Source organism: Pseudopipra pipra, chromosome 16 (assembly GCF_036250125.1).
Source record: "Pseudopipra pipra isolate bDixPip1 chromosome 16, bDixPip1.hap1, whole genome shotgun sequence".
Classification (NCBI taxonomy): Eukaryota; Metazoa; Chordata; class Aves; order Passeriformes; family Pipridae; genus Pseudopipra; species Pseudopipra pipra.
In genome coordinates this window covers 13,218,632-13,234,742 of record NC_087564.1, presented here as the reverse complement: position 1 = coordinate 13,234,742, position 16,111 = coordinate 13,218,632, and the positions used below count along the sequence as shown (strand labels likewise).

Sequence of the window (16,111 nt, the reverse complement as noted above, 5' to 3'; positions counted from 1 at the left end):
CGGTGTTGGCTGCTCAGCACAACCACGTCACCCGGGTGGAGGAGGAAGCCAAGAAGGTCTACCTTGACCCCAGTGGCTTGCCACGGACCTCGGTGGTGGGCTCACGGGGCGCCGCCGACGTCCTGCACCCCACCTCGCACGGCGAAGGGTCGGCCATGCAGAGCCTCATCAAGTACAGTGGCAGCTTTGCCAAGGAGACCGCGTCCCGGCAGAGCTGCGGCAAGAAGAGCCCCTTCGGTGGTTTGGGCAACGTGAAGTTGGACTCTGCGCAGCTGGGAGCCTCCAAGGTGCAGCAGCTGCTGCTGCAGCAACCAGCGAAGCAGCTAAAACGGGACCCTGAGAGACCTGAGAGTGCCAAATCCTTCGGCCGTGAGAGCATCGGCTCCCAGGGCGAGGTGGAGGTGAGGCACTTGCCTGTTGGCATCGCTGTGGCTGTGGCCCGGCAGAAGGACAACAGCAGCAGCAGCAGCAGCAAACTGGGGCCCAGCTTGGCAGACCGAGATCGCTCGCTGTCTCTCAGCAGCATCAAAGGTAGGTTCCCTACATGTGTCTTAGGACTTCCCTGTGGGATCTTCCCCGGGAAGAGCACCCAGTGCAGACTGTGTGCCATGGGCTGAGTTTGGCATACTCAGCTCCCTTTGCCTCCCTTCACAGCCAAGGGTACGTTGTAAACCACAGTGGGAAGCAAGACTCCCTGTGCGAGAGGAGTTCCGGCTTCCGTCCTCACTGTCCACCTCTCCATGTGTTTGATTCATTAGCAAAGGGAGTGACGGAAAAACCCCTCAAACCACCTTTGTGCTGGTGTTTTAATCTCACGGTTTTGATTTAAACCATGGTCCCGGCAGGAGGGGGATGGCGCCAGAAAGATTTTGGTGCTTGTCTTGGCTTGTGTAGCGAGATAACGCCTGGGGGCTGCCTGGCACGGGGCTCTGGTGTGCCAAGGAGCGATGCCAAAGCGAGCGGCAGGCGAGCGATGGTTGCCTTTCCATTTTCAGCCCCTGCCTTCCCCATTTCTATGCATTTGCCCCCCTCTCTTGAACCTCAGTGGTGAGAAGCAGTTTCTCTCAGCCAACAGCCCCTCTCCCCATTCCCATCGCCTCCCGATGCCCTCCCCACGGCCAGGCGGGAGCCGACCGAGGACCTCGTGGGCAGCACAGGGAGCTGTTTGTTCAGCCGTTCAATCGTCCCAGACGCTCCCAGCTTGCGTTAAATGTAATTTACTGAGCTGAACTAAAAGGCTGCAAACAAGGGTTGAATTCTGGCAGGCCTCTGGGCTCGTTGCTAAGTGATGCAGTTGGCTTTCATACAGAAAACAAGACTGCTTTTCTCCTCCTCTCGCCCCCCAAATGCTGCCCCCCCTTTGTGTGCCAGGAGATATTCGTCTAATAACATTAGCTTGCTTGCGCTGAGTGGACGGTGCTTGAATGTTTAGACCTTTTAAGAAGGAGAAAGCAGGCTTTAGTTGGCTAATCTGTAGTATTTGGCAAGTAAAATGCAAGTATTTAGTACTGGGCATTGGTTGTCAAGGGAACGGACCTAAGCCTTTCCTCCATGCATAACTGATTGAATTTCTCTATGCAGTCCGTGCGTCATGTTCATATATATAGACAGAATGATCATTCACTGTCCGGACAATCATCGGTCTGTCCAGAAAAGGGACTGTCCTGTTGGCAGGATGGAGGCTGGGCGGGAATTAAAGGAATAAGAGTGTGTGTGTGTGTGTGTGTGTGTGTGTGTGTGTGTGTGTGTGTGTTTGGATGGGAGATGAAAAAAAAATGATAAACCCGTCTAGAAATAACGGAGCACGAGGAATGTAGGTGGGAGAGGGAGGAGCGATGGTAAAATAACAAAATGATGTGTTTCTATTGAAAGTCTGGGGGCGGGGGTCAATTCACATTGTGGCAAGGAAAGAGGCTGTGAGCTCTCCAAGGGCTTGCTCTGTATTGCTGACACCAAAGAGACAGCTGGGCATTGATCAGGGAAAAGAAATAGGGGCTCTAAGGGGGAAGAGCCTGGGCTAGGGTGTAGAAGGAGATTTTTTGAGCGAGTGTGGATGCTGGTGGAGAGGCAGCGGACGATGTTTGGGCTCTGGAGGGATTTATGAGCCCTCGTGACTTGGAGGTTGGGTAGTAAGAGTGAGCAATGGAGGCTGCGTGGAGCATCGTTCAGTGAGTTGAGGAGGGGCTGGCTGGGGACAGCCACTGCACGTGGTGTCCTGGCAGACTGTGAGGGAGATGTGGTGACCCTGGAAAGTCCTTCGGGAGGGAGAGCTGTGTGCCAGGTTTTAAAGCATCTTTGTTTTCTGCCTGGAGCCCATGGAGGGAGCCTTGGGAAAAGGAGTTGGGAGAGATGTTGTCTTGTTCCTGGATTCCTTCTGACAGTAAAAGCTGAGGGAATTGGAGACTTGACAGCAAAAAACCCATGGGCTGTCCAGGTTTGTGGAAATACACAGTGGAGCTCTCCTTGAAAAGGCTGCCTGTCAGCAGAATAGACTTGATGTTCTGAGATGCTTTCCCATGTGCCAAACCATATCCAGACAGGAGAACGAGGACCCTGGAAGGGGCTGCTGGGGTGCAGTCCTGCGAGGCTGTGCTGCTCTGCTGAGCCCTGTGGGGTGCAGAGCATGGCCCGGGCAGGGGATGTGCTGGCAGGGAGCACCAGGAGTTGGGGGGGAAGCAAACACCTTCCTCCTGGCCCTGTTAGACTATCCGAGTGCTCGCTGCAAGCAGGGCTGGGATTTAGGAATGGATCATGTCACTGAAACATAATATGGAGAGGGGCAGCAGGGAATTGTGGAAAAAATGAGTATGCAAGAAAGAAGCTAGGGAAAAAAACTGGGGAAAAGTAAGCTTAAAATCAGGTGGTGGGGTGAAGACCTTGGATAAAGAAGGGAAGGATGGCCCCAGTACCTGGTTCTGGCAGAGCCAAGCTTGGCACTGCTGCTCACTCGTGTGCAGGTGCCTCCTAACCCCTCACAGACGCAGCTGCTACCGTGCCAGGCTGTATCTGCAAGAGCTGTTCTGATTCTGGACAAGCGGCTACTCCAGCCAAACATCCAACCCCCCCTTTTTGGATTCCTGCCCTCATCTGCCATATGTGTCCCTGCCTTGCCAGACCCTTTCTTGTTGCATGTCTCAGGGGAGTTGCAGATTTCTGCTAACGGGTTGAATTGCAGAGCGGAACGCGCTGGTTTTGTGAGGGTCTGTATTGTTGATTCTGCCTGTTGCAGTAGGACAGGGATTCGGAGCATACCCGGTGCTCCCAGACTGGTTTACAAGAGCAGAAGGTGCTTCAGAAGGGGCTGAGATAAAACCTTTCCCCTCCATGAGATGTGCTAAGCAGGACTGGGTGGTTTGATGTACGGATTTATCTGCGTCTGGGCTCTTTCTGAGATGGGAGATCTGCCACTATCCTTCAGCAGCAGTGGTCCCCTTGGTTGTGTTGCTCTAAGGCTGGTGGCTGTCCTGTCCTGGGAGACCAGCCTGGCCTGGTGAATGGGTCCCATGATATCTTGAAGACATAACCTCGGACTGCATAAACCTGTGTGCTGCCAGGAGCTGCCTCAGTGAAAATATCTTGATCACACAGAGAGCCTTGTTTGGTCCTTCAAGATTTGAACATGGAACAACCTTGAGGAGAGAGAGAATGATGTTTGGGTGTGCTGGCTCCCATGTACTGCCTCTCCATGCCCAGAGCAAAGGGGGCAGCTTTCCCCAGACTGTTTTTCCTGTCTGATGGTGCTGGGTTGTCTCTTAGGGCATGGACGCTCTGAAGATGACTGTGGGGATGAGAGGAGCCGCCACCGGGACAGCCACCTCCTGGCAGGGCGCTTGGAACGGGATCAGGAGAAGCTGCTCAGGTGAGGGTTGGTGGGAGATGGGGTCTCTTGCCATAGAGCCACGAGCTGTGCTCGAGGACAGCCTGTCCAGAGAGGGGATGGGGTTGCTTCCATCTGGTGCAGGTGCTGGCACCAGCCTTGCTGGTGCAGAAAGAAATGTTGAGGGGGGTAAATGGGACTATAGGCAGATCCTGAATCCTAGCAGACTTCTGCAAATCCATGCCTGCTCCAAAGGAATGGGGAGATGTCTTATTCTGGACGTGATGTTAACCACCTCCATCACAGCTCTCATCAAGTGACTGACCCTGGTTTGCAAACGCTGGTTCTGCAGACGGGTCTGTACCCTTGAGCTCCTCCATCACTCAGACGGTTTCTCTCTCTCTCTTGCCTCCCACGTAACAGAGAAAGCAAGGAGCTGGCAGATTTTGCCCGGATCCACCCCTCCAGCTGCGCCACGAACGGTTTGAACTCCAACCTCATGGTGACGGGAGGCCCAGCCCTGGCGGGCTCCGGGCGCTGGTCTGCGGACCCGGCTTCACACTTGGCAGCCCACCCCTGGCTTCCCAGGACAGGGAGCCCCTCCATGTGGCTGGCTGGCCATCCCTATGGTGAGTGCCCTGGGAGGGAGCGGTGTGCATGGGGTGTTCACACGGATGAAATCCAGGGAGAGGCGTTGCTGTGTGCCCAGCGAGGCTGCTCGCTGTTCGCAGGCAAGGAGGTATTTTGGAGCAGTCAAATGGTAGATGACTTCTTGACTGGATAGAAGCTGCCTGCATCCTCTGAGTTGTGACTTGGGTGTTTCTTCTTCCAGGACTTGGTCACCCTTCCCTGCACCAGGGCATGACTCCAGGCTTCCCCCCTGCCATGGGGGGAGCTCTCCCTTCCGCCTACCAGTTTGCCAGAGACCCACAGTCGGGGCAGCTTGTTGTGATCCCCAGCGAGCACTTGCCACACTTTGGTAAGGATGTGAACGTGTCCCTGGGGACCATTCTTTGACAGCTGTGGGGAAAATGGGCTTTGGAGAGGGCTAGAGAGGAGCACATGTGACCATGGGGACCAGCAACCACAGCTGTAGGGTGGGTATGAGATGGCCTCTGATTAGGTGTGTTTTGGAGATGGAAATGTGTGATCTTTGGCAGTGGCTCTTCATGCCCTGCAGGACCCTGTAGAGGTAAAGTTCTTGGTTAGGAGAATCTATTCATGGGCTCAACCATGGACAGTCAAAACAAGAGTGCCTGGAGAGCAAAGCAAGTCTGATGACTCCAGGACCCAGGGATGATGGGAGTGGGGCTGGCAAGGGAAAGACAGCACTCTCTCCCCTCTGCATTTCCTCATAGCCCAGTGTTTGGCATCCCCCACACCCTGGGATAGAGATACTTGCCCTGAGTGATCCTGAATCCTCTAGGTATCTTTACACTGCTGCCTCCCTGACTCCAACTCTGCTCATTCCACAGCAGAGCTGATGGACCGGGCACCCCCACTGTGGCCTGCCATGTACCCCCCGACCAGGAGCTCCCTCCAGCACGCTCACCAGCTCCAGCTCCTCTCTCATCAGCAGCTGCTGCGGCAGCACGAGCTGTACATCCTGCAGCAGCAAGCGGCCCACGCCATGGAGCTGCAGAGGAGTGCCCAGCTCGTGGTATGTTTTCGAGAGCTTCTTGCTTGGGTGTGAAACAAGCCTGAAGATGGAGTGTCTGGGGAGAAGAAGCAGCTGTGTCTGTGTGGGAAGTGTGTCTCAAGGGTCTGGATGCATGGAGTGATCCTTCCCTGGTCCCTGGGATATGAAGCACTTGGTGCATCCTGCAGTTAGAGTGGAGTTTGGATGGGTTTGGTGTAGAGCCATTGAGCAGTGCTGTCAGGAGAGCTGCCCAGCAGCAGTGTGACATGGATTCCTTCCCTAGGGATGTCTCTGTATAGTTGAGTGGTTTCATCCCTGGTCACCTCCAAACAAACCTTGTGAGCAGCTCAGAGAAGCAACTGCAGGACTTGTAGCAATCACACTGGCTCCTGGAGACAGCTCCCATTCACAGAATGGTTTTGGAAGTCATGAGCTTTGGTATTTTACACCCAGTTCATTTTTATAGTGCTCCTCTGGTTTTCAGCCTTGGCTTTACAAATGGGCTTGCAAGGCTGAAGACTTAGAAATAGAAATGATTTGCTTTGGATGCAAGTGAAAGCTGAAACACCCTTCTCAGGAGTCCTGGAACTGGGAATTTGTAAAGAAGCTATTGCAGATCAGTGTCACCCTCCATCAAATTGGTTTTAAAATGGTTTTGCATCAGGTAACGTGTTTATTTCAGTGCCTATTTGATCAGACCACGTTTTGGTCTTACGTGGTGGTAGGTCAGTGCTGCTTTCCAGGAACAGGAGGAGGTGTTGTGCTGACATTTGCTCTGTTCTTGTCACAGGAGAGATTGAAGGCCAACGAGCAGCGTGTGGATATGGAAGAGAAGGTGACAAAGCGGAGCCTGGACAGTGCCAAATCAGGCCTTTCCTCCTCAGCCCCGGGACTGGTGCACCGAAAACCACCTGTGCTGTCTCCCAGCGCCTCCACGTCCTACAGCAAGGCTGTGAGTCCACCTCCCCTCTCTCCCAGGGCCTCACCCGTGTCTGTGCTCAAAGCTGAGGTGATCCAAAAGATGGAGGAGCCACCTTCGCAGCCAGCCTACTCCTACCCCGCCACCCCCAGCTCCCATCCTTCCAGCCCGCCCCCCGCCTCTCCACCCCCTGCCCCTGCCATCCCTCCAAAGGAAGAGGCACCTGAGACCGTGGACAAGAAAGACTTGGAGCTGGAAAAAGAGGCTGCTGGTCCATATCAGGCCTTGTTCCCAGGTAAGAGAGCCCTGCTTTGGCAGACTCCCGTTGTGTTTGTGCCTGCCTCCCTTTTTCTCCTCAGTCTTTCCTGCTTCTGTCCCTTCCCCTAGGGAAAACCACATAGCTCCTCTAAAAGGCAGGGGAGAAGCAAGGAACAGGGGTGGTGTGAGGGACTGGGATTGATGCCTGGGTCTGAGGGGCACCTGGGGCTGTAGGCTCTTTTCTTCCCTTGGGTCCAGCCTGGGTTGGTTCTTCCAGGGCTGCAGTCCCAGTGGGAGAGGATGCAAGAGGCAGATCTCTCTCCAGCTACAGGAGAGTGCTGAAAAGTTGCAGAAGGGATTTCTGGGGTGCTGCTGCCTCTGGCAGCTTGAACAGGGGAGAGGTGCTGGAAGCAGCCACTGCTTGAGAACAGGAAGAGACCAGAGATGATGAATGCAAAGAGAACCATCTCTATGCCTTAGTAAGAGAGAACGTGCTTTGGAGACCCATCCATTACACAGCCTGTCCTTTCTGATATCTTGCAGAGATCCCCCCTGGATATCCATTCCAGTCCCTGCCTCCCTCCTTTGGAAGACATTATCCCTACCTCATCCAGCCTGCCCCAGCATCTGATGCGGATGGCCTGGCTCCTGACGTCCCGCTGCCTGCTGAAGGGTCTGAGCACATGGAGCTTTCCTCAGAGGTCAAGCCCATCCACCTGTCTCCGTCCAAAATCCTAGAGCCCATCCAAGCAGCAGCAGAAGAGGAATCCTTGGAAGAGAGGGTGAAATCAGAGGTGCAGATGGAAGAAAGCCAAGAAGGCATCTGTGAGCAGGACATGGGGACTCTGAACATCACCACCTCCGCAGCCGTCCCAGTGCAGAATGTGGAAAATTGCAATCTCCTGTTACATCAAGGGGAAACCCTGGGTGCTATGGAGCAGGACCAGGAAGACCTCCAGAGCTGCTCACCTCCTTACCAGGTTGTGACCTGTCCTGCAGAAGCAGAGGCTGAGGCAGAGACCGGGAGTGGAGCAGAAACCTGTTCCATGCACATGGACTATGATGGTTTGCTTGTGCATGCAGAGAACGAGCCACCGGAGATGGACTTGACGACCCAGCGGGAGGAGGCCTCTGTAGCCATGGATCTGCAGAGCACCGATGTGCCCCGAGGGAGGGAGTTTCCCAGCCTGCCCCCTGAGGAGGGGGAGCAGGGGCCAGAGATCCCTTCCTATACAGAAGAGGCAATCTCTTGCCAAATCCCAGATCTGGACATCAAGCCAGGTGACCCGCTGGCTGGGATGAATGCTTTGGTGGCTGCTACAGAAATGCCTCAGGCTTGTTCCTTGTTGACTACCACCGCTGTCACTCCATCCCAGATGAAGGTGGAGGTGTTAACTGACCAGACCCTGGAGCACTCCTTCCTGCAGGGGATCACTTTGCTGAGTGAAATTGCAGAGATGGAGCTGGAGAAACGGAAGCAAGAAATGCAAAGTAAGTTGTGAGTGTGGAGTCTGGTGAGCTTTGGGCCAGGGTGGGTCTTGCAGTGTATGGTCCCTGTGCTCTCCATTTGGGCACAGGTGGGATCTCTTGGCAGCCTGGCAGCAAGGAGAGCATTGCCCTGAGTTGCAGGAGTGGCTGGTACTTTGGATGGTGTTGGAGCAGGGTTTTTGTTGCAGTAGGCTGAGCTACGTGTGGCTTTTGTACTGCTCTCCCCTTCCAAAGGCCCTCGCCATGTCTAGACAGTCTGTGGTATGTGTAGCGGAAACGGAGCCCCAGTTGCCGGGAGCTGCCAGGGTAACACCCTTCTGGCAGGCAGTGAGTCTACAGTCTGTTGGGGTTTGGCACAAGAGGTCCCAGTAGCTCCAGATGACACTTTCCAAGAGCTTGGCAGGTCCTGAAGAGAATCTCACCTTCCAGTAACTTCCTGAGGTGAGACATGATGGGAACTGCCACTTGCACCATGGCTAGGTACAACAGGAGGTCTCGAGTGGGGGCTAAGGGTGGCTGGGAGGCTCCTTCAGCAGCCATAGTCCAGAAAGGACCATCAGCCTCTCCTCATGCCTGTTGGAGAAGCGGTCTTGGAATGTGAATGTCTGTAACTTCTTTTTTCTGTCCTTCCCAGCAGGTCCAGAGAGTTTTCCTGTCCGGCCAACACTGGAGAGTTTGCTGGCTGCCAGCACCCACATGCTCATGGAAGTACTTTCCACCCCCTTTATGGAAAGTCTGAAAACCATCCGGCTGCCTCGAGAGCTGAATCCCAACAAAAAGTACAGCTGGATGCAGAAGAAAGATGAACCAGTAAGTAGCTCTTAGCGTGGCTGAGCCTGAAAAGCCCCAGTGCATCCACTTCCACAACTCACTGTCGCAGCCCCAGTTTGGGAGGCTCGTGCTGCCTGTCTGCATTCAGCAGAGCGAGCTGGCTCTTCCCTCGTGTTCCTGACTGCAAGGAGTTGGTGTGCTCTGATTTAGCTTCCTGCTCTGTACGTGAATCAAGGTTCAGCAGGACCCTGGGCAGCCCTAGAAGTGATGTTTGTAATACAAAGCCAAAGGAACTCATGTGTTACTGTTTTGGCAACGGGGGGCATAAATATAGTGTCAGGAGGGTTTTTCCTTGATTTTTTCCTTGCTGACTCTTCCCCATGAGAGAGACCGACAAATTATTTTGTACCCAGCAAGTAAGTGTTGCAAGATAGGATATATTGTGATCTATCTTTTTAAACAAGGGAAAAGAGACTCCATGGCTGTATTTTATCCTGCAGATTCTTTCCCAGGGTTGCAGTCCCTCAAAGCTGATGCCATCCTGTGCATAAGCCACAGAACATCTTTGCTTGGGGGGTTTCCTTGGTACCGCTGTGAGGCTGTGCTTGTGGGCAAGGGGTCTCTGCTACCCTGTCAGCACCAAGGGCTTTCTGCCAGCCTGCACACCTTGGCCATTGCAAAGGCACCCAGTGGGCACCACCTGGGCGTGTCTGACCCTCTCGCCCCCTCTTGCCTCCCCTCCCTAGATGTACTCCATCAAATCGGCCATCGAGAACATGGACGCGATGGAGCTGGACTACAGGATGAGGCTGGCGGAGCTGCAGCGGCGCTACAAGGAGAAGCAGCGGGAGCTGGTGAAGCTGCAGCGCCGCAGGGACTCCGAGTAAGTCACAGGCTGCTCACTTGGTCTTGTTTTTTTCCAGCTGGGCACTTCCGCTGCCTTTTGGTCCGGGACAGAAAACAGCCCTCCATCCCTCCCTGTCTCTTCTCCTCTCCTCCTGGTACATCCCGCCAGAGCTTTTCACAGCACACTCCTAGGCTATGTGACACGACAACCTGGTAACTGGTGAATGCAGCTGGGAGACTGTGTTAGAGACAACCTTGGCTTCAGCAGCTCAGTTTAGCAGTTTGGTGGCAGGCGAAGGTTCTGGGTTGGCTCCCGTTCTTGCTTGCTTTCTTTTAATTATTTTCCCTTTTTCTTCTTTTTGGATTTATTTTCTTTATTTTTTTTCCCCTGTTCGTTTTGCTTTTTGGTTGCAAAGTTTGCTTTTGCTTTTTTTTTTCTTTTGCCTTTTTTTTTTGGGTTTTTTTTTGGTTTTTTTTTGTTGCCTTGGTTAACAGTGAAGCGTGTGGTTTTTTTAAAGGGAAAAGCATGACGAGAAAAGTAGAAGCTTGGCGAGAAGAGGCCCTGGAAGGCCCAGGAAGAGGAAACTTGGATCAAGCGCTCTGTCACCCATTAAGGAGAGAGGGAAGAGTGACAGCAAGAGTGGAAAGTAAGGCTGGAATTTGGGGAAGACGGGAAAATGGCAGGGTCGCTGCACCAGGGTCTTATTTGGGGAGAGCATCTCGGATGCAGCAGGGGCTCGCCAGGGCCGGTCGCTGGCTGCAGGGGTGTTGTGGAAGCGTGTGCCTTGAACGTGAGCGTGTCCTTACGGTGGGAATACGGTGCCAGCGTCCTCCCTCCCCGCAGGTAGAGCACGTGTCTGTGGTGTTGGGTGCAAGTAGGACAGGCAGTTGAGCAGTGCTGAGGTGATACGGAGCAGCTGGCTGGGCAGGGACTCGTAGGTGAGCTCGTGGTGTCAGGGAGTGTGTCCTCGTGTGTTCTCAGGAGAGCAGATGGTGCAAGCAGGTGCTGTAGAACTAATTGCAGGGATGTTGATGTCAAAAACGGGAAGAGCAGGGCTATTCCAGGTTATCTACTTGGTAGCACCTTTGTGCTGTGTTTCTTCTGTCTTTCTCTCTGTTCCCTGAATCAGTGGGAGTTGGCTTCACCTGACCTCTCTCAAGAGTCTGGATGATTCTCTCCTTTGCTTTTTTGTCTTTTGCAAGTCCAGCTGCCCTTGTTTGGATGCCCAGATCCCACCACTGCTGGCCATCTAACCATCCATAGGTGGCCAGGCCTCTTCAGTGGGAAGGCACCTCCAAGCTGCCTTCCTTTATGCTCTATATTTTTGCAAATGTCCTTTCAAGACTACAAATTAGATTCAGGTGCCCAGCTCCCACTGACCAGCGCTTCTGAAAATCTGTCCTCTCGGTGGCTCTCTGTTTTGTTCTTTTGTTTGGGTGGCTGGACAGGCTGGAGGCATCCAGAGGTGGCTGGAGTTGTGCATGTGGGCATGTGTGATGGTGTGGTGTGTGCATGTCCCCACATCACAGGAGTGCTTGAGCAGGCTGTTGTGGGAGATGGAGATGCACCCTCAGCGAGCGTCCAGGGCCTGAGGTGTTGGTTTAGCTGTCTGTAGAGGTCAGCAGAGAGGATGGAGGGGAGGGAAAATGCCTGGAAGCTGAGGAGGCTGCCCCATGTCAATGGCTTTGTGGTAGTGGTACAACCAGCAGGTTTAGTGTGAAGGAGGTGGCGTATGAGAGCTGTTAATGGAGGCTTGGTAGAGATCTTGAGGTGTTGACTGATCATCCACCTGGATAGTTAGTGGAGATGGCTGGGGAGTAGGAAAAGATGTGCTTACAGTCTCACTTACTTTATTTTTTATTTTATTTTCTTATTTATTTACCCTCTTCTTTTCCCCCAAATCCCAAAGCAAGTCCAGTGACACAGATCGCAAATGCCTCTTGCAGAGGGTCCAGGCTGGTAGTCACTCAGAGTGAGCCAGTCCCTGCAGTGCCTTTGTCCCTCCGTGTCACCCCACGTGACAGTTCCTTGCCACCTCCTTGCTCATACCCGAGCAGTACCCAAACAACCAAAGCAAGTGCCTGGGCAGTGGGGCACCTCCCTGGGCCTTAGGAGTCTCTCTCTGCACCTACAGAGGCCATGGAAGTAGAAGTGGGAAAAGACCTTCAGGGCCAGCTCAGCTGTCTGTCCTTCCTGTTGCTGCTCTGTACCAAATCAGGCACTTTTTGGTGGCTGTTACCAAGACACCAAGTATTTCCTTTCAGAGACCACTTTGCAGGTCTCTGATTTCAGGCACTCTCATCTGTGCTGGTGGCCAAGAGTGTGCAAGAAGGGCTCTCTGGCTCTCCTGTTTGGTGGAAAACCTTGTCAAAACTGCTGTCCTTTCACAGTGGACTTGGCTCCCGCTGAGGATCCCTGTTGTCCTAGGAGGCATTTAACCTCACTTTTGAGCTTGGTGGGGTTCACAGGGAGGAAAGCCCCCCACCTTGACCCATCCTGTGCTTGGCTTCCAGACTGAGCAAGTCCTTGTTGCTCTCCGAAGACTCTGAGACTGGCGAGGGCATGAAGAAGAGGCACAAAGGGGCCCTCCCGGAGGAGGACGAGGATGTGGAGAGCAGCAGTGGCAAGATGAAAGGGAGGAACCAGAGCTGGGAAGAGCATGATGCGGCTCCCAGCTTCTCGAATGAGGTCAGTGCCCTCGTGGGGAAGATGGAGCCACGGGCCACAAGCCGATCTCGCTCCTGCTTTGCTAGTGTTGGCTTGTAGGATAACTCCTCCTGATCTTCCAGTGTCTGCTTTCAGTTCACATGGGTTTAGATGTTCCTCATGAGAGGACTGTGCAGTGGAGGGGCTGGCGCTGGCTGTCAGAGGTTGAACCTCTTTGATAGGCGGCAGAGTGAAGTGCCTTCGAGCCAGCCAGAGCGTTGCAGTGCTGCACCAGCTCTGAATCCAGAGCAGGGCTTGTCTTACCCCCTTGCCTGTCAAGAGAGGGGAGGGAGGGAGGAAAGGGAGTGCAGCCTTGCTATTTTAAATGCAGGGCTTTCTTCTGCTCCTGTTGAGGCAATGAGATATTTACTGGAGCTTTAAGCTGTTGATGAAATCCAAAATGCACACAGGCGAAGTACTGAGTTAGAGCTGCTGTTATCTAACTGTAGCACATGTAAAGTACATTTACTTTTTTCAAGAAGCAAGAAAATATTGAAAAGGTTGTAACAGCCCTGGCTGCAATGCAGCGGTGTTGATGCTCTGGCTGAGAAATATTTGGGTCTTACTGGCATCCTAGCCTCTGGAGCTGGTTGATTATGTGGAAATCCATATTTATTTGGCTGGGGTTTTGGGTAAAGAAGATTTTTAATCCTTATGATTCAGAGGAAAGCTTGTAAAACCAATCCAAACATATCCTAAAAAACAGGTGTTGAGAGGTGTTGTGCTATGAACATGTTTCTTTTGGAAGAACATTCAGTTTTTCTAAGTTAATCTTGCAGTTTTGTAGTGCTCAGTAAGAGGAAAGCTGTACTGTTTGCTGACATCTTCCTCTTCTTCCTCCCTAGCACCATGGTGGGTTATGGTAACTGGGACCTAAGACTATCATCTTGAACCTTTATTAACTAGACTGTTTGAGGCTGTTACGAGGGCTGGTAAAATCCCTCAGGTCTGCCATGATATCTGCTCTGTATTCACCTGGTCTCTTCCTTTCACCCTGGCAGTTAAAGATCAAAAAGAAGAAGGTGCCATCAGATCAGGAGCAGCTGGCCAGCAAGCTTGACAAGGCCCTGTCACTCACCAAACAAGACAAGCTCAAATCCCCCTTCAAGTTTGCCGACAGCTCTGTAGGAAAGACAAAAACTAGTGGAGGTGGCAGTAGGTACCTCCCACCCCACGAGGCTCTGCCAAGCAAGGAGGAGAAGAAGAGCCTGGCCAAGAACCTGGGCCTGTCACTGAAAACCACCAAGGAAGGTAAAAACAAAGTGGCTGCCAAAATGAAGAAGATGGAGGTGGGGTTAAAAGTCAAAAATCAGCTCAAGGTTTCCCATTCACCAGCAATATCTGAAGTTAGCAGCTACTCCTATAGTAAGTAACCCCTCATTTATCTCTTCTCCTATCTCTTCTATGTGTTGTGGGGGGGTTTCTGACCTCTTGGAAGGGGTCTTGGAGATGGGTCTGTTTCTGCTCATGAGTGAAAAGTGACGTTTTCCCTGGCTAATCAATGCTGCTGCATCTTTGGGGTCAGCATGGGTTGTCCACCCACCTTGCTGTGCAAGAGGTATTCAATATCAGTGTGTCTTCCTGACCTGTTTTGTTCTCATCATCAGTGGGGGAGAATGCTTCCAAAAAGAGGTTGACCCACTTCAACCTGAGTGGACCCACAAAAATTCTTGCTTTTGGTGGGAGTAGACACTCTCCTTCTACCTGTCAGACAAGCACTCAGAGCCACTGCTCCAGAGGTGGTTAAGAGTTGGCTTTTGAAGTCCTTGTTGAGTGCAGTGGGGTTGGCTTTAGGATTATGCCATGGAGTCCTTTGGAAAGGCAAAGCCTGCCAGTGACACTGATGCAGGAGCATCCTCCTGCCCTTCAGTGTCGTGCCTTGGTTCCTGGCTGACTGTGCTCAGCCTTCCCATCTGTCTCATCAGTGATTGTCCCCACCCCACATCCTGTGTGGTGATTGCTATTTCTGAACCCAAAGTGCACCCGAGGTAAAGGTTCCAGCAAGCAACCCCTGTTACAGAAGGAAAAATCGAAATTGCCAGTAGTGTTGGGAAAACAGTAGAACCGAAGATAGGAGAGTCTTTAACAATTCAGACAGACATTGGGGCAGAGTTTATGGTCTGAGACCCGGTTGTGTAATGGTCTCAGCTCACTTGCACACACATCTTTTCCTTTGCTTGCAGCTATTTAAAACCGTGTTAGAACCTTTATGGGGTGTTTGTGTGCATAACAGATACATCTCTCGGTGCAACACCAGTTTAGAAATTTCACTAATGGGGAAGATGAACTAGTGATTGTCCAATGGAACAAATGTTTGGCATGAAATTAGCCATTTACATGGCAAAATAAGAGCCATTATGTCCACTGGACTCGAACGCAGCCTTTGGCTGATCGTGCTGTACACACTGCCCAGCAGTTCTGTTCTTGAATGTGCTTCACCCCCCAAGGACAGACACATGGCTCCTAAACTAGGAGTTCTGGAGCTAATGGGAGGAGGAGGCATGGGCTGTTGCTGAAACTAAAAGCTTTGACTTGTGGCAGAGGGAGCTTTTACAGTGCCCTTGCACTTGGTACTGTGGTTTCATGAACAAAAACTCCCACCCAGACCTAATAGAGCTTCTATTCGACCACTGTCCAGTGAGTGTTCCAGTGTAGGAGTGGGCCTCTTTTCCACACAAGTCTCAGCTCTGAGGAAATGGCTCAGCTTTGGTGTGTGGTTTTTCATCTGTGTGCAGGTTCAAGGAAGGGCCTTCAGCCTGTCATTTGGTCACTCAGGCATGGTGAATTTGGGGAGGCAGGTCGAGCATATGGCAGCACCTCCCATGACTGGTGAGCTGCTCATGTGGAGGAGGAGAAGCAGGACTGGCGCCAAGTCCTTCTGCCTCGTAACGTCTTGATTTTCTAGCTGGAGACCTGAAAACTTTGGGCATAGATCCAGAGGAAGAGCTGAGCATCGTATTCCCACAAATTTTAAAAGTCAGGCGTCCAAAATAATTTGCATATTTGGGCTTTGGGCCTCCTGAACTCGCCATCCCCTGTTTCTTCCTCTCTACAACCCAATGCAGTGGAGTTGGGGAGTGATGCCCAGCCTGGGCTAACACTGGAGAGCATCTGCTGCTGCTCACAGGCTGGAACAGTCCCTGCCACAGTGTTTGTAATGTTGTGGAGCTGGTGGTGTGTTCACAAGTGAGGAGGTGACAATTTATACCCGCTTCTATTGTGTCCAGGGGGACCATATGTTTCCTGTTTCACTCATCAGATGCCAGAGAGGACTGCTGGTGACTTTTCACCTCCCACAAGGCTTAGCAGCTTTGTAAAGCCACAGTTTGCAGACAGAGGAGTGGCTTGCTCCCTGCTCTGTTTCGGTGTCTGTGGTGGTGTGTTTGAAGTCAGACATTTGGAGTTAGATGTGCTGCCTGTGTTGAAAACCCTCGGAGAGAATTGGTTCATGTAGAAAAGGAGATTTAGGTCGAGAGCATTGAATATCACCATGGTGAAGACTAATTCATGTTGATGGTCCAATTGTTGATGTTGCTGCGCTTTTGGTGGACATCTTCATAGCAGAAGTGTCTGCCTCAGTTTTCTTCTGCTGAGATAATAACACTCCTCGGATCTTGTCTTAAGGGAGGACAGGAGGTGTTTGGCCAAGGTGGAGAGTGTCCATTT

At 52.4% G+C, this 16,111-nt stretch overlaps 1 protein-coding gene and 1 long non-coding RNA gene across 7 annotated transcripts in view; one reads left to right on the top strand and one right to left on the bottom strand.

Annotated features, from left to right (window-relative positions):
- The window catches only part of TNRC18 (trinucleotide repeat containing 18), a 56,942-nt gene that overhangs the window by 20,263 nt on the left and 20,568 nt on the right, over positions 1–16,111 (top strand). For 2 of the 6 annotated variants that reach the window (XM_064673192.1, XM_064673187.1), the window contains exons 4-15: positions 1–531; positions 3,757–3,859; positions 4,241–4,446; positions 4,650–4,796; positions 5,293–5,477; positions 6,247–6,670; positions 7,177–8,124; positions 8,756–8,931; positions 9,639–9,775; positions 10,257–10,385; positions 12,253–12,427; positions 13,447–13,810. The exon at positions 1–531 is cut by the window's left edge and continues 1,272 nt beyond it. In XM_064673192.1, coding sequence (XP_064529262.1) covers positions 1–531; positions 3,757–3,859; positions 4,241–4,446; positions 4,650–4,796; positions 5,293–5,477; positions 6,247–6,670; positions 7,177–8,124; positions 8,756–8,931; positions 9,639–9,775; positions 10,257–10,385; positions 12,253–12,427; positions 13,447–13,810 — 3,525 coding nt within the window. The remainder of the gene's footprint in view (positions 532–3,756; positions 3,860–4,240; positions 4,447–4,649; positions 4,797–5,292; positions 5,478–6,246; positions 6,671–7,176; positions 8,125–8,755; positions 8,932–9,638; positions 9,776–10,256; positions 10,386–12,252; positions 12,428–13,446; positions 13,811–16,111) is intronic. The other 4 variants (XM_064673193.1, XM_064673189.1, XM_064673188.1 and 1 more) reach the window with 4 other exon arrangements.
- The window catches only part of LOC135423212 (uncharacterized), a 34,381-nt gene that overhangs the window by 17,468 nt on the left and 802 nt on the right, over positions 1–16,111 (bottom strand). Inside the window, exon 2 of the long non-coding RNA XR_010434747.1 lies at positions 1–16,111. This exon is cut by the window's left edge and continues 17,468 nt beyond it. This is a non-coding gene — a long non-coding RNA (uncharacterized LOC135423212).